General features: G+C 38.6%; 1 protein-coding gene across 1 annotated transcript in view; it reads right to left on the bottom strand.

Moving 5' to 3' along the window:
- The window catches only part of LOC135220658 (carnitine O-palmitoyltransferase 1, liver isoform-like), a 485,885-nt gene that overhangs the window by 282,923 nt on the left and 176,929 nt on the right, over window positions 1-26,033 (bottom strand). Inside the window, 4 exon segments of the mRNA XM_064258010.1 lie at window positions 12,081-12,181; window positions 14,772-14,938; window positions 18,537-18,646; window positions 19,557-19,711. Of these exon segments, the coding sequence (XP_064114080.1) occupies window positions 12,081-12,181; window positions 14,772-14,938; window positions 18,537-18,646; window positions 19,557-19,711 (533 nt within the window).

Genomic DNA, 26,033 nt, shown 5'->3' with positions numbered 1-26,033 from the left:
AGACTGTCACACTGGTGATAAATACAAATAACCCATTAGTTTGGTGATCCCCTAATTAGAATCCACTTTTCCAAAATCTACTATTAATGTATTAACATTATTTTTTTCTATCCCCATCTTCAGCATGCATTTCCCCCTTTAAGAATTTTATTAACCTATTTAGCATCAATTTCAAAGAAAAATGAATTAATGAGAGAGAGAGAGAGAGAGAGAGAGAGAGAGAGAGAGAGAGAGAGAGAGAGAGAGAGAGAGAGATCTTTTCAAGCACTCTAAGATTGCTAGGGTGGGGTGAATAAGGAATCCATGCCAAGGCAAATGTCTCATTGTTATAATTAAAAGTTTTGCTTTGTTAGAGCCTGCTCAAGTGAAAATTAAAAATAAATGCTATAAATTTAAATATATTGAAAACATATTTGACTTCACACATTTTCTGTACAAACCTAATTTATTTCTATAAAAACAAAGACATATGGCATAATTTTGGCTGCCGCTGCCAAAGCTCAGTTTCAATGATATGTGGTCAGCTAAGGCATTTAAAAGACTAGCTTAATCCAAAGCAACGGTGGTCACCTCAAGCAGCCTGTGTCAGTGGAGTTGTATGGATACTCCAAGTATTAAAAGGTTTAATTTAAAGAAACGAATAGGAGCCCTGTAATTAACGGCAAATTATTTTTCTCTCTTACATGATGATTAGTTTATTTAACCTAAAGGGATATTGAAATATCTAATCACATAACCTGTAAATAACTGATAAAATAGAATATGGATAATAATCGAATATCTTAAAAAGCTATTGCTGTTACACCATCCGCACAAATTTTACGTGTTAATGCATTAAGCACATTATGGTATCATCATAAGAACTATGATTGCCATTTCATACAACACACACACACAAAAAGATAATTTACAAACACGATTTACTCAACATGATTTCTTTGGAAAACGAATTACAGTAAATGATAGTAAAGACAAGATATAAACAAAGGATTAACTTCAAGGGTGAGATTTAAAAGGATAAATAGATCTGGCAGGAGAATTGTTTTCCTGACCACACCGTAGCTGTCTCATTGTTTGAAAAACTATACCTTACTATACACAAAATTAATACATTTCACAGAAATCCCCAACTCCCTTCAGACAAGAATAAATAAAAAAAATTATTGTAAACCTAAAAAACTGACATACATATTATAACAAGATCTATGCTTCTAAAGGGAACTAAACAGGAATTTGAAAAAAATAAATACTTTTTACTAAAATATGATGAATAGCTAAGATTATATTCACATCACAAACTAAAATATAGATGACAAACGTGGCATTCAGGAGCTAGAAAATAGACTTTGATATCAAACAGTGTGTTTGGACCATGCAAAGAAAATGAGAGAAAAGTATAAGTTACTGTAGTACATATGAAAAGAATTCAGGTTAAAAGAGCTTAAGACAGAGGAGGGTGAAGAGAAAATCTTAAGCAATTACCACAAATTTTAAAAGTGCTACTTTATAAACTGATAAAACAAACACATTCATCCAGAATGATAAACTTTACTTCCAATTACCATAAAAAATGAGTTATATAAAATCAGTGTATCTAAGAGAAAAACACAAAAATTAGATGAAGTTTGCTTTTTAACATTGTGTACATTTCCCTTGCCTCTTTCACACACATCACAAGTTCCAACAAATAAATTATGTTTATTTCAACTTTACTTGTTCTCAAATACACTTAACTAGTGACCCCTTACCTACAAACTTAAGTACATATCTTTATGTCCTACATGTCTGATTATAAAAGCCTAGTTTTTTTATTTCAGTTTTTAGTTTGCATTAATAATTTCTATGCTTATAAAACTGCCTGCATAATCAGAGGAAAGATTAATAATACGTACTCTCTTTTTTCCTATTTTCTCAACTAACATATTATAATCATGCAATGAAACGGTATTTTCATTTTAAAAAAGTTTTTAAATATACTTACCTGGCAGTTACATATATATAGCTTTATCCAGCCGATTCGTCGCGCGCACAGCAGAATTTAAAAATTCGCGGCTATCGCTGATAGAGGGTCAGGTGATCATACCTGTGCTCCCTATATCCAGGTACTTGGAACAATTCCCATTTGTCATCAGAAATTCCATGCCCCTGTTCTCAGAGGGGAGGAGGGAGGGACCTTTTATATATGTAACTACCAGGTAAGTATATTTAAAAACTTATTTTAAAATAAAAATACCATTTTTAAATATCTAACTTCCCTGGTAGTTACATATATATAGCTGATTGACACCTATGGTGGTGGGTTAGAGAACCGCAACACCGTTGGGAATTCGTAAAATTATTAATCGCTACAAATTAGCTGTACCAATAATCTGTTTCTTACCTGATAAGGAAGCTGGCTTCAAAGTTTTCCTGCCTCATTAGCCTGCATTCCTTGAGAGACCCAGCGATCCACCCAGGGGGCTGTAGAAAGTCTCTGTGGGGCTGTCACACGGTCATCGACCTTAACATGACTAGACCACCACCCTTGCTATCCTGGCAAAGCCATGGACAATGAGCTGACCACCTGACCCACTAACACACTAAAGACACATTCCATAAAACCTAACTTAGACTTGCATCCCAGACTGTGGAAGGTTGCAACCTTCACAGACAACCTGTGATATAAAGTTCAAGAAAAAGCAAGGGTATAATCAAGGTTATAGGTTAGAGGCAGTAGTACCTTCTCCAACTACGGCAACCGGAGACAACGTACGGACCCAGGGAGCAACAATCTTCATATTGGGTCTGTACCTCTTTGAGGTAACAATCTGTGAAGATAGACTTTGCTTCGCCACAAATGTCGGCTTCCCAAAATCGCTTTCATAGACTTGTTGTGTCTATACGCCATCGAAGCAGCTCTTACTTCGTGCGCCTTGACTTTGAGGATTGGGAAGCTTTTCTCATCACAGTTCTGGTGAGCTTCCCTTATCAAATCCTTGATAAACAACCCCAGTGCATTCTTCGACAAAGGTAGCGAAGGCTTCTTCACCGAGCACCAGAGGTTGTCTGCCTGTCCTCTTAAGTTTTTGGTTCTCTGCAGATAATATTGTAGGGCCCTCACTGTCCTACTAAATGAGATAACCCTGGTATGGTAAAGGATCTAGGTCATGGCTGAGAAGGATTCTCATTCTTGGAGAGAAAACCTAGTTGCAGCGAGCAGACTGCATTCTCCCCATTGAAGCCTACATTCTTGCTAAAGGCTTGCAACTCTCCTATCCTCTTGGCTGTTGCCAACGCAACCAGAATTAGGGTCTTCTTGGTGAGGTCCTTCCACGAAGCCTTTTCAAGAGGTTCGAACCTGCTCGAGGTTAGAAACGTCAGGACAACATCCAAATTCCAAGAGGGGGTTGGATTGTCCTTTCTCTTAACTGTCTCAAAGGACCTTATGAGGTCCGAGAGATCCTTGTTTCCCGACACATCAATATCTCTATGACGGAAGACGGATGCTAGCATGCTGCGGTATCCCTTGATGGCTGATACTGCTAGTTTCTGTTGGTTTTGTAAATATAACAGAAAATCTGCCAGTTGAATTAGAGAGGTACTGGAAGAGGAATTGTTGCTAATTTTGCACCATTCCCTGAACACGTCCCACTTAGATTGGTACAACTTGATCGTGGACGTTCTCCTCGCTCTTGCGATTGCTCTTGCAGCTTCCCTCGAAAAGCCCTTTGCTATTGCCAGTTTTTCGATAGTAGAAAGGCAGTTAGATTGAGAGTGAGGAGATTTTGATGATATCTCTCTATATATGGCTGTCTGAGTAGATCGCTCCAACAAGGTAACGATCTGGGGGTGTCTACCAGCCACTCCATCACTTCTGTGATCCAGGGTCTCATGGGCCAAAACGGAGCTATCAGGATCATGCGGGCATTGGTCGACTCCCTGAACTTCTTCAAGACTCTGTCTAGGATCTTGAATGGGGGGAAGGCATACGTGTTTAGTCCTTCCCAATCCATGAGAAAGGCGTCCACTGCCACTGCTTCCTGGTCTGGGACTGGAGAGCAGTAAACCGGTAACCTCTTTGTTCTCTGCGTTGCAAAGAGGCCTATTGACGGTTCTCCCCACAGATTCCAAAGCCTGCTGCACACCTCGTGATGTAGGGTCCATTCTGTCGTGAGAACCTGTCTTCCTCTGCTGAGAAGATCCGCTCTGACGTTCCTCTTTCCCTCTATGAAGCACGTTATCAGAGTAATGTTCTTCTCTTTTGCCCACAATAGGAGATCTTTCGCCGCCTCGTAAAGGGAATCCGAACAAGTGCCTCCTTGTTTCCTGATGTACGCCAACGCTGTGGTGTTGTCTGCGTTGACCTGAACTATCTTGTTTTTGACTTCCTCCTGTAAGTGTAAAAGCGTTAGATGAATGGCCACCAGCTCCTTCACAATTATGTGCCATTCTTTCTCATGGTCTTCCCATAGACCCGAGATCTCGTCCTTCCCCAGTGTTACACCCCATCCCACATCCGATGCGTCTGAATACAACACTAGGTCGGGGTTCTTCTGTTGAAGTTCGAAGCCTTCTTGTAGTTTGTTGGGATCGTCCCACCAACTCAAATGATTCCTGATTTCCCGAGGGATCGGAATCCACGTCTCGAGGTTTTGGTCTCTTGTCCAGTATCTTGACAGATGAAACTGGAGTGGACATAGATGTAGTCTTCCCAGGGAGACGAATTGCTCAATCGAGGAGAGGGTCCCCAGCAGACTCATCCATTCCCTCGCCGAGCAGGTCCATCTTTTGAATTTTGGCCTAGCCTAACTCCTTTCTTTCTCTATAAAAATGAATATCTACCCACCTGTATGCTTTCTCCAACTCCAGTACACTCCAGAAATCACCTTAAAACACCAGCACCACAAGACTTACGACCCAAAAAACAACTCCTACCAGACAGAGAGCTCTCCCCTACCAACCACACACCACCAACACGTGCTTTCTACTGCCCCGTGTTATTGTTTACATCCTGCCGACGCCGCCGCCATCTTGTCTATGACGTCACAGCCTATGACGTCACAACACAACTTAAATACATCAACAGACACCTTCTAGAATCTACCACATGTTGTCTATATATAGGACACCCACCATATTTCAACAATGCATAAAATACCCATAACAATTATACAATATATAATCACACTTATCTATACCCATAACAATTATACAATATATAATCACACTTATCTCTTTCTCCCTCCCCTCCGACTGTTTTCCTAACCTAGTATTCCCCTCTTAATTTCCTTCGTCCTCCAACTCTTTCTTTACCCTCTACATAATTTCTAATACATTCCCCTGAAACTCCTGCTTTAGTTAATACATCAGCCACTTGCTCCTTTCCTTTTATCCATCTCACCTCCTTTATTTCCCCGGATTCAATGGTTTCCCTTATTGCAGCAATATCTATTTTTAATCTCTTGCTACTTACACCAGTGCTCGATTTGATGGCGGTCATTAGTGTTTTACTATCAGTGTTAACCAAGGCTTCTAAATTTCTCCCTCCTACTACCTCTTCCCACAAATGCTTGAAATATATCAATCCTTCTACAGCTTCCCCAACACTCAGGGCTTCAGCCTCAATGGTGGATTTTGCCACTCTCCTGGATTTCCTAGACTTCCACCATATGGGACTTCTCCTCTTCCCATCTGTCAAAGAAATAATATAACCCAGTTGAGTATGGCCATCTTCTATGTTTCCAAATGAAGCGTCTGCATAGGCGTCCCAATAAACCCTTTCTTCTTCCATCTCACTTATTGTAACTTCGCCCATCATGCTCTTAGTTTTTCTCACAATTTTAATAAGTTTCTTCATATCCTGAGTTGTTCCTTCTTTAAATGCTTTACTTAATTCGCTAATATCATATGATATTTCTGGCATCGTGTGTAGTGATACCCAATTCAGCTGTCCTACCACTGATCTGTACTCTGTTAACTCTTTTTGTTCTAGCACTCTATTACCCGTATATCTTCTAGCCTCTGGTTCTCTTATGGAATTTATATACTGCCACTGATTAAGGGAAAATCTATTCTCCTTCTGCTCTATTACTACTCCTATATACTTGAACCTTTTACTCTCTTGTTCTCCTACTTGCAATTTCCCTTTCAATCTCCCAATCGTTTCCTTTAAGAATCCTTCAGTTCCTCCGTAGCAAAAATCATCTACGTGTGTACACAAAATGCCAATTCAAATTATTGTTCTTTTTCCAAAAGAATATATTAGGTTCTAGTCTACTTCTCTCACCTTGAAGCTCCTTCACTACTTTCACCACTTTACAATACCATGCTTTTGCTGCATCCTTGAGCCCATAGACTGTTTTCTTCAACTTCCATAATCCCCTCCAACCATCTTCCCTTGGTGGCTTCAAGTACACTTCTCTTTGTATCTCGTCACCTTGTAAATATGCATTTTTGACATCCAATGTATAACAATTCCAATTTTTCACCTTTATTATGGTTAGACAGAATTTAAAAATTTTCAGCATTGCATGTGGGAGCATCCTTTTCCCACTCAGCCATTTCTTCTTCAAACCCTCTAGCTACCAATCTTGCTTTACATATCCTTTCCCCCCCTTTTATCTTTTCAGTTACTATCCATCTTGTAGATATAGCTTTTTGTCCAACATCATTTACCTCCTCATATACCTGGTTATCTCTCCAACTTAGAAGTTCTTTTTCTTTAGCTTCCATTATGCTTCTATTTTCAAATCCCAGCAACACCTCCTCTTCATCTTCAATTTTTTCTACCTGACTATAATCCCTCAAGTTAACCCACCCCCTTTGTCACCTGACTGTGAGTCTCGTATATTGTACGAATCAGCCCATGCTTGGCTTGATCTTTTTCCTGCAAGACCTAAAATAGTCCATTCTTCTACTTGTCCTGTATCATTGTTTATAGCCCTAACTCTATTTCCCTTTTTGAATTTTGGTATCTCTTCCATTAACTCGCTTTCTATTGACCCACTTTGCCCGTTATCTTCCACTGTTTCCTCTATCACCTCTCTTTCTATAGTCTCTTCTGTGTCTGCATTCCTTCTCTCACCCATTATCTCCTCTCCTTCCAGCCAATCTACTTTCCCTTCATTTGGGCCATCTGACCTACCTTTCACCCCATGGGATTTATCTATTCTAGCCGATATCTCTTCTGTATCTGGTGATCGTCGTTGAATCCTTGTCACATGTATCCTAGCTACTTCTCTTAAAGAATCCCCATGTTTGACTATTATTGTTTTCCCCGATACTCCCACTACCTGAGCAGGTCCTCTCCATTCATTTTCATTTTCCCTCTTATAGAATACCTCATCTCCTACCACTGCTTCTTCAAATTTATGTTCTTGATGTTTTTGTTTAGCGCTATTCTTATTTTATTACAAGGACTCATTTTTTATAAATGCTTCTCTGGCCTTGTGCATTGCATTCAGTGTGTCCCTTACCATACCCTCTTCCATCCCTTTTTCTCTGCTTGCAGGACTAGAACTTTCTTCTCCTATTAGGTTAGGCAGTGAAGGGTTTTTTCCAAATACTAATTGGTTGGGAGAGAAACCTCCATTATTCATTAAACAGTTCCTAGCACTCACTACCCATTTCAAAGCTAGGGACCAATCTACTTCCTCTTCCTCCATCATCTTCCTTACACTTCCCTTGATCATGCCTACGGTCTTTTCACATAATCCGTTGCTCCACGGAGATTCTGATGCTGTGGCCAATACTTTAATATTCCATTTTCTGCCATCTTCCTTACTTTTTTGTTTTGAAATTCTCCCCCATTATCTGACAATATTTTGGAGGGCGCTCCAAATATAGCAAACCAACACTCAAAAAGTATCTTTATTATAGCTTTCTGGTTTCTTATCTTTTATCCAACAGGCCTGACAATATCTCGTTGCCATATCCACTATTACCAAGAACTTTCTCTCTTCTATCTCTCCCACATCCATCGCTAAAAGACGACTTCATTGACGTTTTACTCCAAGAAAAGCCTACTACCGGTTTGGCGGGGTTTCTTTTGTATTTTTTACAAACCTCACAATTTTCAATCAGTTCCGTTAGTAACTTTCTTATTTCCTCTTTTTTCTTTTTCGATTAACCCATTACTCCATTGTGCTTCCTCTGTTAGCTTCCATATTTTATCTCCACTTCCATGACCAAACTGTAAATGTAATTTCTTCATTGTGTTCTTAATTTCCCTCGGATTCTTTCCCTTCCAACCCTCCAGTAATAATTCTTCTACCTTCCTCCTCCTTATAGGCACTCTTAAATGACCCTGTTCGTCTTCTCTTAACTCTACTTTCATTCCCCCTAATACTTCTACTATGACACAATTTTCTTTCAAATTTAGGGTCATACCCATTTTACTCATGGTTTGCTTACCTATCAGCCAGGGTATATCACCTTGCAGAATTTCCGTCTTCAAATAAAACTTTCTGTTTTTTAGTATCACAGGTATTTCTATTATTCCTCTGGACTTATAAGATGTCTCACCAAAATTAAACACTTTATTAGACTCTGTCCTAGTGTCCTCATTCTCCTCAACTCTTCCTGACTCAAATCCATGACAATACGTGCTAGTCACAATTCCCGCAAACTGTTGATTTACACCCTGTGTCCAAAATTGCATCAACCACCTCCCATGATGCTTCCACTATTTTATTAACTTCTCCTACATAAACCTCTTCTTCTTCTGTCCCATTTTCTGTTTTTACCTTATTTCTTCTAGTCTTGTTTCAGTTTTCTTCCTATTATGAAAATTCTGAGGACAATCCCTAGCCCAATGCCATTCTGAGCTGCATATTGCACATACTGTTACCTTCCCTTCTTTGTTTATAGGATTTCTACCACCCCTTCCTCGGTTCCATCTTCCCCGATATCTTTGGTTTTCCCTCCCTCTCCCAGAACTGGCATTGCCTTCTGACGAACCCCACCATTCCCGTTCCTCTTTAGTCCCTAATCCCTCAAATAGTCTTTTCATTGTTTGCGACACTGTTCCGTACTCTAGCTTTTCTTGCCCACAAGCCGATAATACCATTTTGTTTTTGATTTTCCGTGAGATTTGCTTGCTCTATTACTGATACCCCTTGACTTCGCCTTCAAGCGCGCCTTTCCCCATTGCTCTTTCACACTCAGATGCTGCCTTCTCGTATCTAATTAAATAGTCCGCCATATTTTCACTAGATTCTCTTCTTATTAGAAGGTATCTTTTTATTCTACCGTAATTCTCCATTACCGAGTCTTTTAGATAGGCTTTATCTAGTTTCTCTAGGATTAACTTTGGACCCTCTGTACCAGTAAGTTTATCTTTATCTAATGCTTCCACTAGCTCTCGGGCTTTCCCTTTTAAGCTCATTCTCATTTCTATCGACCGGTATTTTGTATCTTCTCCATACAACAATAGCCAATCTTCGCTTGACCTTTCCATTCTTTGTATTCTTCTTGTATCCCGCTAAACCTAGGACATTCCCTTCTCCATCTAGTAGTCTCCCTTTGTTCACTGTCGGATCCAGGCATCTTTGATCAACCACGCTCTGCTACCAGTTTGAATTTTGGCCTAGCCTAACTCCTTTCTTTCTCTATAAAAATGAATAATCTACCCACCTGTATGCTTTCTCCAACTCCAGTACACTCCAGAAATCACCTTAAAACACCAGCACCACAAGACTTACGACCCAAAAAACAACTCCTACCAGACAGAGAGCTCTCCCCTACCAACCACACACCACCAACACGTGCTTTCTACTGCCCCGTGTTATTGTTTACATCCTGCCGACGCCGCCGCCATCTTGTCTATGACGTCACAGCCTATGACGTCACAACACAACTTAAATACATCAACAGACACCTTCTAGAATCTACCACATGTTGTCTATATATAGGACACCCACCATATTTCAACAATGCATAAAATACCCATAACATTATACAATATATAATCACACTTATCTATACCCATAACAATTATACAATATATAATCACATCTCACTAGGAAGAGCTTCACCTTTCTTAAGCAATCTAGAATGCGATTCGGGGCAGGAAAAGCCAGCCCGAAAAACCACTGACTTAATCCTCATCCCCAGGTAGATGATGTCTTGTGAAGGCGTCAACTATGATTTGGCTAGGTTTACTAAAAGTCCCAGTTGTTGCGTTACCGTCATTGTTACTTGTAGGTCCTCCAGACACTTTTCTTGCGACTTGGCTCTGATTATCCAGTCATCCAGGTAGTACATCGATATTCGTACCCCTTCCAGATGTAACCAAAGGGCCACGCTCGAAACCACTCGAGTGAAAACGTAAGGAGCCGTGTTTAGTCCAAAACAAAGTGCTCTGAACTGATAAGTTGTTGCCTGATGAACAAACCTCAGATATTTCCTGTTCGGGTGAATTGGGACATAAAAATATGCGTCCTGCAGGTCTATCGACACCATCCAGTCTCCTTGTCTGGTGCCTGCTAGGATTGAAGCAGATGTCTCCATAGCAAACTTGACTTTGCTCACGAACTTGTTCAGTGGACTTACGTCCAGCACGGGTCTCCAACCCCACCGAGTTCTTGGGTGCCAGAAATAGTCTGTTGTAAAATCCCTACGAAGAGGGATTCTCTACTACTTCTATCGCTGCTTTTGACAGCATCTGGTTGACTTGTTCTTGAAGAGCTGCTGCTTTGCTCCCCGAATAAGTGGCTGTCAACTCTAACGGTTCTCACGAAAGAGAGGGCTTCCTTAGGAAGGGGATCTTGTATCCTTCCTTCAGAACTTCGACTGTCCAATCGTCCGCTCCCCTTTGGCTCCACTCTTGCCAGTAGTGGGATAACCTGGCTCCCACTTGTGTCTGGAGGTTGTCGAGTTCATTTTTTGGTTTTCGGTTGCAGTTTGGTGTTTTTTCGAGGTTGTCCTCCTGCAGCCGTCCTCTGGCTTCCTCTCGCAAGAGCTCTCCCACGAAAGGGCTGACGCATGGGAGGAGCTTCCTTCTCCTTCCTGGTTAAAAAGTTAGCCGGAAGAACTTTCCTCGCAGTTCTAGTAATTAAATCTTGCGTCGCTTGTTGCGCAAGAGTTGCCGACAAGTCCTTCACTAGCTCTGAAGGGAAGAGCTGTTTGGTTAAAGGAGCATACAAAAGTTCTGACTTCTGCGCAAGAGTCAGTCCTGACGACAGGAAAGGACATAGCATAGCCCTCTTCTTAATGATACCTGCTGTAAAAAGGGCTGTGAGTTCGACCATCCCGTCCCTTACAGCTTTATTGATACAGGCAATAAGGTGCATCTGCGTCTCGTTCTTGTCGTCCGTCACATCAGCGAGGGCTCCGAGAGTCCAGTCCATCAGGCTGAAGACTTCAATAGTTCTGAAGACGCCTTTCAGCAATTGGTCTATCTCCGAAGTGGACCACATCACTTTAGCCTTAGTCATGGCTGTTCTACACGATGCGTCTACGAGTCTGGAGAAGTCCCCTTGGGAGGAGGCAGGAACTCCCTAGCCGAGAGCCTTCCCAGTATCGTACCACACGCTAGATCGAGAAGCCAATCTCGTAGGGGGGAAGGAAAAGGTTGTCCTACCCTGTTCCTTCTTCATAATCCACTCATTTAAGGTCAAAAAAGCCCTCTTAACCAATCTGGCCAAAACAGTCCTCTTGAAGGAGAAAGACTTTTGAGGTCTACCCTTCAAAATCTGTGAGGGCGGGCTCCGAGGTACCGCCTGCTGGAAATCTGTAGGAAAAAAGTCCGCCAAACCGCAAGTAATCTCTTGAGATCCGCTTCATGCAGAGATTCTTGCGTCTCGTCCTCCGAGATCTCTTCCAGCGGATTGACGTTATCTGATGTCGAACGAGAGGGGGAATCACGCGCGTCATCCTGTTTGCGTGCGTCATGCATGCGATAGCCGCGAATTTTGAATTTCTGCCATGTGCGCGACGAATCGGCGGGATAAAGCTATATATATGTAACTACCAGGGAAGTTAGATATTTAAAAATAGCCATTTAAAAAAAATTTCCCACAAAAAATATGAACTATACATAGAGAAAGTACATATTGCCATAAAGAATACAAAATTAAATAACTGTAAACAAAAGCACACACCTTTGTAACTTCTTCCCAATTCCATTCTGGAAATCATCTGCAAGCTTCTCCATCCTGGCATAGGCCTCATCATCCATCAGGGGTCGTACACTGCGGAGGTACTGCAAGAGAGAATTTCATATTAAATACTGGTATAAATATAAAGAACCTCATAAAATGGACGAGCAGCAATGCTATCAATTTTAAGAGCACACACCACTAGTTACCTTGATAGCTTGCTTTATAGCCATCACAAAACTAAAGTGCTCTGGTCATAATACTGAATTTTCCAGCATGTTAACAATTGTAATACAATATCAACAACTTATTTAAAAAGCAAAAATCCTATTCTTGAATGTTACAATGAACTTCTGGAACATTTTCAAGTCACTTCAGTAAACTCAGCTAGCTCTCTAAGGTCTGTTAAACTAGATAGTTCAATAGAGAGATATTGGCATCCTTGAAACAGATGTCATGAAGCCTTTCACACGAGGGTAAATGGTGTCTTCAGTGCTCTTTTCAACCTTGCTCACTTTCATATCCTGAATAATTAATAAAACACCCTAGTTTTTTCACACTGCATTAACCAGGACTGGATTAAATTTAGCATATTCATAACTAAAAGAACAGAAATATATTTGGAAAAGGAAGACGTTATAAGTGTAATCTTCATGTTAATGATTCTTGGTTTAGGTTTAAATATACTAGTGCCTGATCCGGTGATTTTACACAACTCTGCATCAGTGATACCTGCCAACACCTCTCACTTCTGTGATGAGACCTGGTTCTCCTGAGGCTTCTAAATCAGTACTTTGTATTGTTTTGCCACAGCTTTAAGATTTATTGAATTTTTTCTGTCATCAAATACAGGGTAAAAATTTAAGCAGGTACAGTATTACAAATATAAGCACTATGACAAATTCTGTTAAACCAAGTCATCAAGACAACTCATAATTAAGAGAGCCAATAAACCAACTTCCGTCTCTAACATCATCATGCATAAAACTACAAACCCATTAAGTCACATTGTTTTTCGCAAATTCTACAAAGGTATTCAGATTCATACAAGAGGTCTTACATTAGCACCTAATTCAAGAGGGCTACTAACTCGACTCCATAAAAAAAAAATAATAATAATAATTAGGTATTTTCTGACAATATTCTCCCCTCCTGAAGTAAAACACTTTGCTGCAGCATTTCAGGACTGTTGCCAGACCCAAATACGCTGGTCACATAAACCCTCATGGAAAATCTCCTATAGTCTTGCCATCCCGACGAGAGCTCTCTGGCGTGGCGTTAAAAGATTTGCCCTGTTGCCAATTTTACAAACACCCCAATTGACCCGTGTGTGACAGACCTTTGAAAGTCTTTGAGAGAAACCCTGAAGCTATAATTATAAGATTATAAAGGCTTTTTATTCCCAAGTACTTTAATCTCCTTCCTATTCGGCCCTGCTCTCAATCTCTCTCTCTCTTCTAAATCTTACAGCTGTCCGAGCGAGAGCTTTTTTATGGGATAACATAGGCCCTGCATTCACCTTATTTATTTTGTATACGATTGCCTTTTCTCAGATGTGAAGTTGATGTCTATCCACTGCTGTAAGATGACCAGGAATGACTATTAAGTTGGTGTCAAAGTCACTCTACACCTCAGTCAGGCCAAAACTTTGGCATATTCAAGCAATATTCAGTCATTGTTTCCTATGTATTATTTAGAGAGAGAGAGAGAGAGAGAGAGAGAGAGAGAGAGAGAGAGAGAGAGAGAGAGAGAGAGAGAGTCTGGAGTCTGTATACGATCATTTATTTTCTCACTCGTCAAACTTACTGTGTTATGCTTTATTTCATATTTCTTTACTCAACAATTTAGTCTATACCTAAGATATTAGGAAATCAAGATATTTGTAGAAAGGAGAACTGCCTCGAGACATGTACAGTGACCACCAAAAGTGGCCCCTGGAGAGAATCTAAGCAGCTTATCCATGGATTTAAATGGAACTGTTTGAAATATTGGCAATAGCACCAAAATGAGCTGCCATGTTGATAGAAAATCTGACTTCGTTTCTTGTTATTGCATAAAAAAATTTTACCAATCGTGAACTTGTGTAACTGATTTAGAATTCTGCGTGACAGAAAAGATGATTTTTGATAACTGTAATGGGAGAAATGGTTTTCTCTCTGTTGTTACTCTAAATATGGCAGATATGCAAAGATTAAACACACGTGGGAGGATCCAAACAGCCCCGCCAGAGAGCTATGGTCATTTTGGAAATACTATAGATCTGTCTCCAAATGATATTCATAAAGTAACCTTAATTTCAGTTCTTATCTTGAAGTTTTTGCTTGTATGGATGGCCCCACCGATGCACTTTGGCAAAATATTTTTGAGATTCTTCCATTTACCCATTTAATTACTCGTAAGGTCAGAATTTTCTGTACTAAATCATCCCCGTCAGTAAGTCTAAAATCGACTTTGAGGTATTTACCAAGCTATTGGGGAGAGTTTTTCTTATTTTTTCTTTTCCTAATAACATAATTTAAATATCCCTACCCTTTTAAGTGATATTACCACTACCATAAACAAAATTACTTATCACACAAATTCATTTAACTACGTCAAAAGCATTTCATATACAGTTTCATTTTGTTATTCTTTTTTAACAAAATTTTGCTACAAAAAGGAGCTCGTTTATGTAATTTTTCTTAACCTTCCTACCCTGGTCATAGTATCCTTAAGAACTGGCAGAGGGAGACGAGGAAGCGATCCCTGGTAGGAATACAGCATTGGACGGGAGAAGCCAGTCAAAAATTTCACAGCTGAAAACCATAAACGAGATGTGATGCTCATTGTACGGCCCTTGCCTCTGCTCTCATACATCCAACCTGGAAAAAAAAAGCAATATATATATATTTGTTTAAAGTAAGAAAAAATTGCACAATATATATATATATATATATTTAAAATCTAAAAAATGGCATAGCATTAATACAATTCCACTTTTTGAATACTACATTCATGGCATTGAAAGTAACAGCTGATGTAAGTTGGTGGTGTCTGGAATAAAAAATGAAAAGTTCACCGACTCTGAACAGCAAAAAGACTAATTTCCATATGATAAAACTTTGTTTAAAATATTAAAAGAAAGTTTTATACTCTGAGTTAAAATTCGATGGGGCTTTAAGCATTTTGTTGCAGAATACCAGATTTTACTATGGAACAAAAAACAATGTACGAGCTGCATTGAAGACTCTGTTTGGTACAATCAAGAAAAGACAGATGCCTTTAGTGTAGAACTAGAGGGATTTTGGGTGGCCAGATATTGTCCATTAAAATACCTTGAAGGCAATTCCCTTTGGAAGATGCATCTCCTGACATCTGAGACAATGAACTGATAAAACTATTTAATTTTTCCTTTCAATGCTCCCTTAAAACGAATGCCCTGTGAGATTTTTTTTACAAACCATTATTTTTATATGCAATGAATTCTGTTCCAATAATATTCTTGCTCCTCTGTGAGTTTCTTCCAGTCAGGATGTTACTTAGCTGCTTCTTGGTCAGTAGAAGATCTTGTCCTGCATGTAATCTTTACATTTGTCCCAACTTGAATAATCAAACTATACTCTTTATTACCTTTCAACTCTAAAGAACTAAATCCTATCCATTCTATTTGGATGTCCTTTTTTTTTACTGCAATCCTGCACTGGGTGAAACTTTTTTTATATGTCTACACTACAAATGACTCATTGATGCCACAATGGTGAGTAACCTCAGCCTATGAGTCAAGAATATAACCCATCTAACAATTTGCTCTTCTGTAGCTGGGTCTTAACTTTTTTGGCATCTTGATTTTGCTTTTTTGAGAACATTAACATTTACAATATTTCCTATTTTTTCATGTTGTACAAGTACTTATGTTACTGCAATAATATTTTGAAGTATTTTCGGTGGAGCTAATTTCCTCTTCATTTCCAACTGTGTGCGTGTCATCTGCAGCTTTACCTTAAGTTTGTATTTTCCTCAATTACAGATGATGATGTCTGTGGTTTATACACATGTGAGTGTAACTTCTAAGATTTTTGACAGGCAGATTTTGTAAGAATAGGTTCAAGATGATAAGTATAAGGGAAAGACATCCTCAGCTGACTGCTAGCTTCAAAAGCTCGATGAAGCAGTTTGACCTTTTCCCTAGGGCCACTAACCAATCTACCATCATCTGTTATTATTGGTGGAATGGAAGACGATCTTGACCCATAGACAGATTATGCCAATTTGGTTCACCACAGATGGGGTTGAGTAATTCCTTCCAAGGAATTACTGTCATTTTTCTCAGCTGTACGGTAAACTCCATTCACAGCACGGAAAAACTCGACAAAAATGGTGTCAAATGCATTTGATGATTTCATCTAGATGTTTTGAATTTGGTCTGTTTGTGATGATAAGCTCATCTACTGTATCATCAAATGATGGCAGGTCATTTGTCCTAAATTTGATTACCTTTCTGGCGACATATGTAATTAAAATAGCCATCAGCATTTCATTTAACTTCTTGGGATCATGATACAATATAGCAGCTGAAATATTAACCCTTACTGGACCAGTAAATATATCGATATGCAGCTCCTCAGGCTGGTTAAACTTTGTGGTCAGCCAATTTAAAAAAAAAAAAAAAAAAAAAAAAAAAAAAAAAAAAAAAAAAAAAAAAAAAAAGAGGAAGATATGCATAATAAAAGAAAAAAAAAGTCTAAAATATTTTCCCTACCTTCCACGAAAAGTTGATAAAGACTATTTACAAACCCTTGTGGGGCCTCTTTTACAAGACAATCGTAAATTTTACCAACTTTTTGTTTTACCTAATTGCTCAAACAATATCAAAACAGATAAGAAACAAAATCAGTAATGAATTCTTAGCATATTTGTTGAAAAATATTTACGTAAATTTACCAAGAACGAAGATTCAGTAACTTTTTTTCTTTTACATGTTTTTTCTAATATTTCTTTGTACTTTTATTTGAAATATTACATTAACAACTGACATACTACTGTAAAAGACAAAAACAAAACCAACAGCAACCCCTTGGTATATTTACAAGCAAATTTACAAAAATATGTCATGTGAGACAGAGACGTAATACATTCCCCCTTGAAGCTACAAGCAGAATTGAAGCCCTGAGATGCCCGATTCATGGTTTAGCCAGTGTAAAAGTTGCCATTAGTGAATTTACCATTAGTGAATTTATGTGCCATAGAAGTATTGGCACCTCTTTCCCGCACAATTCTTTCCAAATCGATGGCACTTAATATTGTTTATCTACAGGATCAATATTGCCATCCACACCCCAAACCTGTTAATACTAAGCTTCAATAATGAGATCCCAATTGGCTCTGGATTTTAGCCAGATCATTTTTTGAATATATAGGGCATTAGGAATATGCTGATTGACAGATAAACCATCTTACTGGAGCAATGATCAGGATTGCCTATATAATCACAAACCTTGGCCTTGACAGTAACTGGAACATCTGTGAAAATGGGGGTCTAATCTACAACCTGAAATGTGGAAAAATTCCCCAAATGGCTGGACAAAATTGGAGGTAGATGTAGAATTTGAATTTAGCCACTCACTGGGCTTTGCATTATAATCACCACAAATAACGAACGAAGCTTCTGAATTCTGTGACTGAGCCATACTAATCCTCTCCAAGAGACAGTCATATATAGTAGAATTGTTGATATACTGGAAAACTTACAGAAAATTTCAAAATAAAGAACTTACTGGCAACTATATTTCAAATTTTTATTGTTACATATTACAAGTGTCTCAGATAAAAACACCAAATCGTAGTTATGGGCACAACTCTGGAGAAGAAAAAAAAATTTGATCATAAGTTCCAAACATATGGGTAAAGGACTCTCTATTTTTCTTACTGTAATGAGTAACAGGCTCAGGGTTCAGTCCAATGTCTCCCAAAAGAACTAAATTTAGTAACATAAAATCAGTAACACACTCATAACAACAACATTGTAAAAATCAACAATACAATAAAAATTGACATCAACAACAGTATTTACATTATTTAAAAAAAATTCTGTTGAAAGTATTAAATAAACATGTCCATAAGTCATTGAAAAAAAGCACTGGATACAACTGGTTGATAAAGTGGAGCCAACACAACTTGTAAGGCAAATGTGGGGGAGGACAGTCAGAACTGATTTAGAAATACAATGCTCAGTAGGAATGGATTACGTTAAGAAAAAGTCACTTTCCTAATAATCCATCAGGCAACTTTTGCTATCTCATCAGCTCGTCCTACACTTCGAAAAAACAAGAAAGTGAATGTAAATGAAGTTACATGCCTGATTGTACCTACCCTTAGGCAGGGGAGATAGACATTAAGAGTTTTTCCAATAGTATATAAATTGATTATAATTAGATATGTTATTTTTTGTCAAGAGAAATTATATTTTTTTTTAAAACTTACCTTTGTACACGAACAGGCAACGTAATGAGTACTTCATGAATATAAAGACACCAAACCATACTGCAAAGCCAGACACTGTGCAGCACACTATACCTCTAGCAGGTTCTTCCCTGTAAAGTGCAGAAGTGGTTTTATAATAGAAAAAGAAGTAATTGATAAACAATAATATAGGAGGGAACTGTAAACTAAGTAATAAGATATACTAGGATGAAGTGACCACAAAAATATTTAAGGAATAAATAACAAAACTGCCAAGGTGTAACATGTTCCCTTGGCACAATAAAAATATGTGGCAAATTGTAAATAACCCTCTGAGATTCACTGGGGAGTGAGTCCAAAATACAGCTGAGACAAACACACTCAGTTTTGGCAGACCAATAATGAACATGAGAATTAAATTTTCTTTCATTGCTTTTTGTAAATTTAATTTTTAATTTAATGCTGCTGGTTTTTACCTCATTTAAGTCACGAAAAGAAATGTCTTTCCTTATTGTAAATAGTTTTCAAAATACTGTATAAGGCTTATAGATTCTCTTTACCCTTGGATAATACTGTTCTCTCTAATGTAAAAAAAAAAAAAAAAAAAAAAAATAAATAAATAAATAAAAAAAAAAAATAGCAAAATTTGGGCAAAAAATTTATAATCTCTACTAATGACTGGTACAGTGCATTCTCAACTTACGGAGCTTTTTCAGAGCCATGACTTGATGCTGCATCAAGTAAGTGCTAACAGCAAGAATAAGCATCAAGTAATGGCACCGTCACCAAATGCTTCTTGATGTCAAAATATATACATATAACACTTTTTTTTCTAAACATCATGATGTCATCAAAGCCTCAAAGGTTGGCATTTGCTTGACATTCTTTGGATACTTGAGAGTTAAGGAAATGAAAAAGTTATAAAGCCTGCAATGATATACGTATATAAACAATTTATACATAAACATTTTAAGTATGATAAAAAATAATAAAGCACTAAATTACTCATTTAACTACATCATAAAATTACTCAATACTTACAGTTTAATGTGCTGCTTAAGAAGATCCACAAGCCCAAAAGTAATGTCATAATTTACAGAGTGCATATCTCTACTCAGGTACATAGCATTGTAGCCTCCTATAGTCAAGGCCAAAGATGACAGGGTTGCTGGGAAAATACCGCATCGCACACTGTTCTGTAATTGAAAAATATACATTAATACATAAATTACCATCCAAACCACTTCTAAAATTGCATGACAGGTGTTAACATCATATAAGAATGGAGTCTAAAACATTGATATATTTTATTATGATACAAAAGACATATAAAAAAAAGATTACACTGCTGTACCAGGTACAGCCACCCCAACTCCACAACATAGCTTCTTATGTATAGAATTTCTTTTTTAAGCCTGGGAAAAAAGAAACATGAACATAGTGAGTCAAATGAATAAAGATATGAAAAATGAGAAGAAAGTTGGAGAGAAAAATGAAGGTGAACGTGCATTTGTAACATCTTGAAGGATGCAATTAGAAGAATCATGAAGATGAAAACTACTACAGTGGTACCTCGAGATACGAAATTAATCCGTTACGAGGCGGCCTTTGTATCATGAGCTTTTCGTATCTTGGACCGCATTTTACATCTCAAATGGCTAATCCGTTCCAAGCCCTCCAAAAACACCCCGGTAAATTTCATAATAAAGCTAAATTGACCTATAATCAATGAAATACTACAACAATTTGGACCATTCAATACCTAACTTAATAACGTACTGCTAATTACCTGTAAATAAAGTGTATTAGTGTACATGGTATACAAGAAATACTGTACGTATGTAGTAAAATGTGGAAGCTTACCTTTCGAGTGAGGCTATCTCCGAAAGTGGCGACAGAGGAGGAGGACAAACAGCAGATACGTACATATGTACGTACACTTAACTTTACAAAACATAAAAAAATGTAAGGAAAACATACACAAACTAAAATTTATGAAACACATTAACAAAACTGTAACACTTAACTTTACAAAAAACTAAAATGAAATTATTTTTTTTAAACAAAATTTCAACTTCACCACTACTTTCAACTTTCTGTTTTTTAGTATCACTTGGTTCTTCCTTTTTGCTTACTCCTGCCAATACTAAAGGCCTCTTTAAAAAATAACTATCCAAGGAAGATTGCTTCTACCTACTTTTCACAATGTTCCTGAAATGACTCAGGCAAACGTCATCGAACTGCGCAAGCATACGACCTGTGTGAGCCTTTTCAGGGTGTCTTTTTTCTACAAATGATTGCACTTTATGAAAAACGGCTGGAACATCCTTAATTTCTGCCGTTGTCATAGGGTTGTCCTCCTCCTCCTCGCCGCTGCTAGAGAACTCCTCTTGAATGACGTTATGTTGCATGGCCTCCAACTCCTTCAGGTCATCCGTCGTAAGCTCCTCTTGGTGCTCCTCGAGAAGGTCGTTGATGTCGTCCTCGTCGACGACCAGCCCCATGGACTTGCCGAGTGCAACGATCTCGTCAAGATCTGGTTGCAAAACAGTTTCAAGATCGTAATGATAGACCAGTAGGGGCTTCACCTTGCAATCTCCACTGGCGTTTGAACAAAGTGCGAGACGTAAGCCTGTCTTTCATAGGCTTATGCCCGGGTAGCTTCTTCTCTTCCTCCGTGATGTACGTCCGACGAGGCATTTTTTTCCTCATCACAGTTGAAGACTTGCTGAGAACTGTAGCCTTCCTTGGTCATCATCTCGTTGAACGTCTTTTTAAAGGCTTCGGCCGCTTTCGTGTCCAAGCTGGCAGCCTCCCCATGCCGCACCACCAAATGGATACCAGTCCGTTTACGGAATTTCTCGAACCACCCATGCGAAGCCTTGAACTCTGGGGTTGGCGTTGCTGTCCCTTCTCCTCCGTCGTCTTCGGCCTGGGCAATCAAATTGCCAAAAATAGCGCTGGCCTTGTGGCAGATTGCCGTCTCCGTTATCATATTGCCAGCGATTTCTTTGTCTTTTATCCAGACAAGAAGCAGCCATTCCAATCGTCGTGCTGTGGGGTATCGGTGCTGGACAAAATAGTGACGCCCTTGGAAGGTGTAGCTGCTTTGATGACATCTTTCTGCTTAAGGATGGTGCCTATTGTCGACGGATTTCGGCCGTATTCCTTGGCGATCACACTCAATCGCATACCAGCTTCATACTTCTTGATAATCTCCATCTTTGTGTCCAAAGAGAGCATTCTCTTCTTTCCGTGAATTTCAACTTTCTTGGGACCCATGACTACGTATATACTGTACGTAATTTATGTATAAGTAGAGTAAAGTTCTCACACAACACGATAAAGTACGTATACTGCAACGAAATCACTAACGAATTTACGTTAATAAACGAAATCGTTAGAATGAACGAATACCGCGTGCGTACGATAACGATGCTGGTACCGAGTGGCCGAGGCACGCTGCTATGTAGTAAGATGCATGATGGGAAGGATGCTGACCAATAGGAGAGAAGGATCTCATGGCGGTGACTAGCATCTGGAACCAATGGGAGAGTAGGAGGATGGTGGCGAGTCTACTCAGTTGGGGGCGTGCGAGTTTCAAAATTGTTATTGGTGGTCCAGGCGAATCTCGGACTTTCTAGCAACAACCTTTCATATCTTGAAAAATTTTCGTATGTAGAGCCGTAAAATTTTTCATGTTAGCTTTCGTATCTCGAGTTTTTCGTAAGTTGAGCCTTTCGTATCTCGAGGTACCACTGTATATGTTGAGAAAGTATAAAATATACATATAGGTGAAAATGTGTAATATCTGACAAGATTTACTGAAAAAAAATTGTGGAGGAATTTGGATTATTTTAAGGAATCTGAAGATAAGGAGAGAGAGACATCAGAATTCGTCAGAAGGTAGGTAAGGATTATGAATGACATATTGTACATATAAGAGAGAAAGGTCAAGTGATATGAGAAAAAAATATGGAAGGAATGAAATCAGAATCTCAACACTAAGGGAATACTGAAAATGTTTGAAAGAGTAAGCAAATTGGATGGGGCAAAATCATAAAGTGAACTGAACAAGTACTTTGGTGGTTTTCATTTATCGACACCCCCGAGAACGGAACCCCCGCTGATTACCAGGGACTGCCTTATTTAGTAATTCTATGAAAGACCAAAAAAATAGGAAAAATGGACCTACAGAGAATCTATCATTGGAAAGCATTACCAGAGTTATTTAAGTGGTAAACAAGAATTTCATGAGCAACTTTCACCTGAGCTACATACCCCTAACTCTCAAGACATAAATTCTTACTTTCCTTCATAAGTTATTACTTATGAAGGAGTTATGGCTCTGGGTAAAAATAGTTTGAATAAACTTGATGGTACAACTCATAAAATGAAAATCTGACAAACCACAACTATGTTGTAGCTGTGAACACTTTTAAATTATTTTCTAAATAAAACCTTGGTCCTCTACTGAGGTCCCATCATCTTCCTCAGAATATGTATTTGAGAAAATCTGAATTTGCAATGTACAAAAATGATTTCATACAAGTTTAGTCATTCCTGTCCCAGTAGTTCTAGAAATGACTATTATGCCGCCACCAATTTTCATGTTAAATTCCATATCACCCCTTTTAATATAAAAAATAAAATAAAATAAAATAAAAAGTTCAATACACTGTAAGTAAGGTTGTTTTGTATATACTTAGTACAACATTTGACTCAAAATATCCAAAACTTGAATATGTGAAACACAGTATCTGACTCAAAAGTTGTCAAATGAATAACAGACATACAATGATTAGATAGGTTACTTGAACCTCTGGCTCCTCAGAACAAACTACAGTAGTCAAAAGGCTAAATGGACCATCAGGAATAATAATACAGAAATTTGTTACAAACTCCTCAAGAACAAGTCAATGAAATTACTATCATGACTGCCTCCAATGCATGTGCCAAAAAACTGCTTTATGAATTCCATCACTCAAGTTTTTCTATGCTTCATCTTTCACAACTTTTCTATGCCTTATCTTCCACAAATCTCCACTCAACTCCCGCTTCCCTTCTTATGGTTCTCACTCAAGTAGGTGTGGGTCTTCCATCTCTTTTGATACCCATAAGCCCAGACAATGTTACCAGGTACATATCGCTGTCCCACAGGTTGTGAGAAGGCTTAGATACGTAGGTGATATTTTTACTTACTGGGATGATAGCTGGGGAGATTTTAATGAATTTTACAATCACTAAATTTGCTAGTTCTGACCATAAAATTTAAAACAGAATGGGAAAATTATGGAAAATTGCAGTTCCTAGACATACTAATCATAAGAGAACAGAATAGATGTGTGTTCATAGTATACAGGAAACCCACTTTCACTGTTTCACATATCACGATGTATCCGTAAAGATCATGGTCGGGTGCAACACATTCCTCATGGGGCTTAGAATATGTTCAAATGGGTACTTAGATAAGGAATTAAACATGATAAATAAATAAGGCGAATACAATTTATTATAAAAGTCCAACTCACAATAGACAAATAGATTTCAACAATAAAATAAAACTTCCGTAAGATGAAAACATCCAAAAAGCTACAGAACACCTCAGGTCTAATAATCCTTTCATTTTCCATTATCCCAAATCCATCGTAAGTTCGCTCATTAACGTATGTCTAATTAAAAAGAGGTGAAAAAGCTAGGGTTTACAAGATACCGTGTAGCAATTGTAATGAGATTTACATTGGCGAAATTGGTGGATCCATCTTGCAAGGATTAGCAGAGAATTTTATCTTCCCACCACTGGCCAGTGGCATAAGGCTGACAAAGTTCCTCTCCATCTGTCTCTATCCTGAGCCATTTCCCTCGCTTCCTCTAGGTTCTGGATTTCATCTTCAAGATCTCTGACAATTACATCTATCCACCTCGTTCTTGGCATACCCAGCGGTCTTCTTCCTAGTTGTACTGCTCTCAGTGCTCTCCTGGGGGTCTATTCCCATCCATCCTCTCAACATGTCCAAACCATTTCAGTCTTCCCCTCTTCAGCCTGGCCTTTGCCTCAATCTCATCCTGATGTCTTCATTCCTAACAAAATTGTCCCATTTAATGCCAAGTATCCTCCTCAGCAGCTTCATCTCAAAAGCATCCAACCTTCTCTCCTCAGTTCTGGTCAGTGCCTAGGTGGACGAACCATACATCAGGACTGGTAGTATGTACTAATGTATTAAATATTCTCATCTTAGTTTTCATGCTGATTTCATGCCTTGACCACACGTTTCTTCTCAGAACCTCAAAAGCTCTTGCTGCTCCTAGTTTTCCTCTTTATATATCCTCAATTTGCCTCCCGTCTGCTGTTACCACACTTCCCAATTATAGAAACTTCTCAACTTGCTTGAGTTCCTGTCCTCTGATTGTCATATCCTCCATGTGCAACTGTCATCCCTACTCACAACCATGATCTTGCTCTTCTTTGTGCTGATGTTCAAGCCAAAATTCTGTGTGTCTGTCTCCATCCTCATTACCATACTTACCAGCACCAGCCACGTATCAGCAACCAATGCAACATCATCAGCAAAGTCCAATCCATAAAAACTTCTCCACCAAACACTAGCCCCGCTGTTTTCATTCTCCATCACTTTTCTCATTATGTGGTCAATATATACATTAAACAAGGTGGGTGACATAACACATCCCTGTCTTAGCCCACTTCCAACTGGGAACCAGTCACTTTGCTGTCCATCCATCTTTACACAGCTGCACACACCTTGGTACCAGTTCTTTGGTATCCTTATCACTTCTAGTGGCATACCAGTCTTCTGCCACTCTCCACATTCCATCTCTCCATATTCAATCATACGCACTCTCCAAGTCTACAAAAGCACAGAATATTGGCTTTGCATACTCCCATCCCTTCTCAATTATCTGTCTTAAGAAGAAAATTTGATCCACAGTTGACCTTCCACTTCTAAAACCACACTGCCGTTCTCTTTCTCTTCTACTATAGGTCTTATTCTGTTAAGTATTACTCTCATGAGTCTTCTCGACAGTAAACTTATGCCCCGATAGTTACCACATTCCCTTTTGTTTCCCTTATTTTTATATATTGGTATCATAATTGCCTTTCTCCAATCACTTGGTACCATCTCTCTTCACTAAACTATGCTAAAAACAACTCTTAAGGCCTATATCATCCTTTGTCCTCCTGCTTTCAGCTTCTCTGCGGTTATCCCACACACACCAGCAGTTTTTCCATTTATTACAAATTTTAAGGCATCTTTCACCTCTTCTGCACTAATATCTTATTCTTGTACCTCCAACACCTCATTTAAATCTGTAATGCCCTCGCCCCTACCAGTAGTCCCAACATTTAGGAGTCTTTCAAAATAACTTGCTAACAGATTCCTTTTCTCCATTTCATCTGTGACCAAGTTCTCATCTTCATCCAACATGCCATCACTCCTTCCAAACTTTTTGTGGCTTGCATTCCTCTAGAATCTCACAGCTGTAAATATAGCCCTGCTC

Source organism: Macrobrachium nipponense, chromosome 2 (genome assembly GCF_015104395.2).
Source record: "Macrobrachium nipponense isolate FS-2020 chromosome 2, ASM1510439v2, whole genome shotgun sequence".
Classification (NCBI taxonomy): domain Eukaryota; kingdom Metazoa; phylum Arthropoda; class Malacostraca; order Decapoda; family Palaemonidae; genus Macrobrachium; species Macrobrachium nipponense.
Note: the sequence above shows the minus strand (reverse complement) of the source record. Positions and strands in the feature narration are given on the sequence as shown.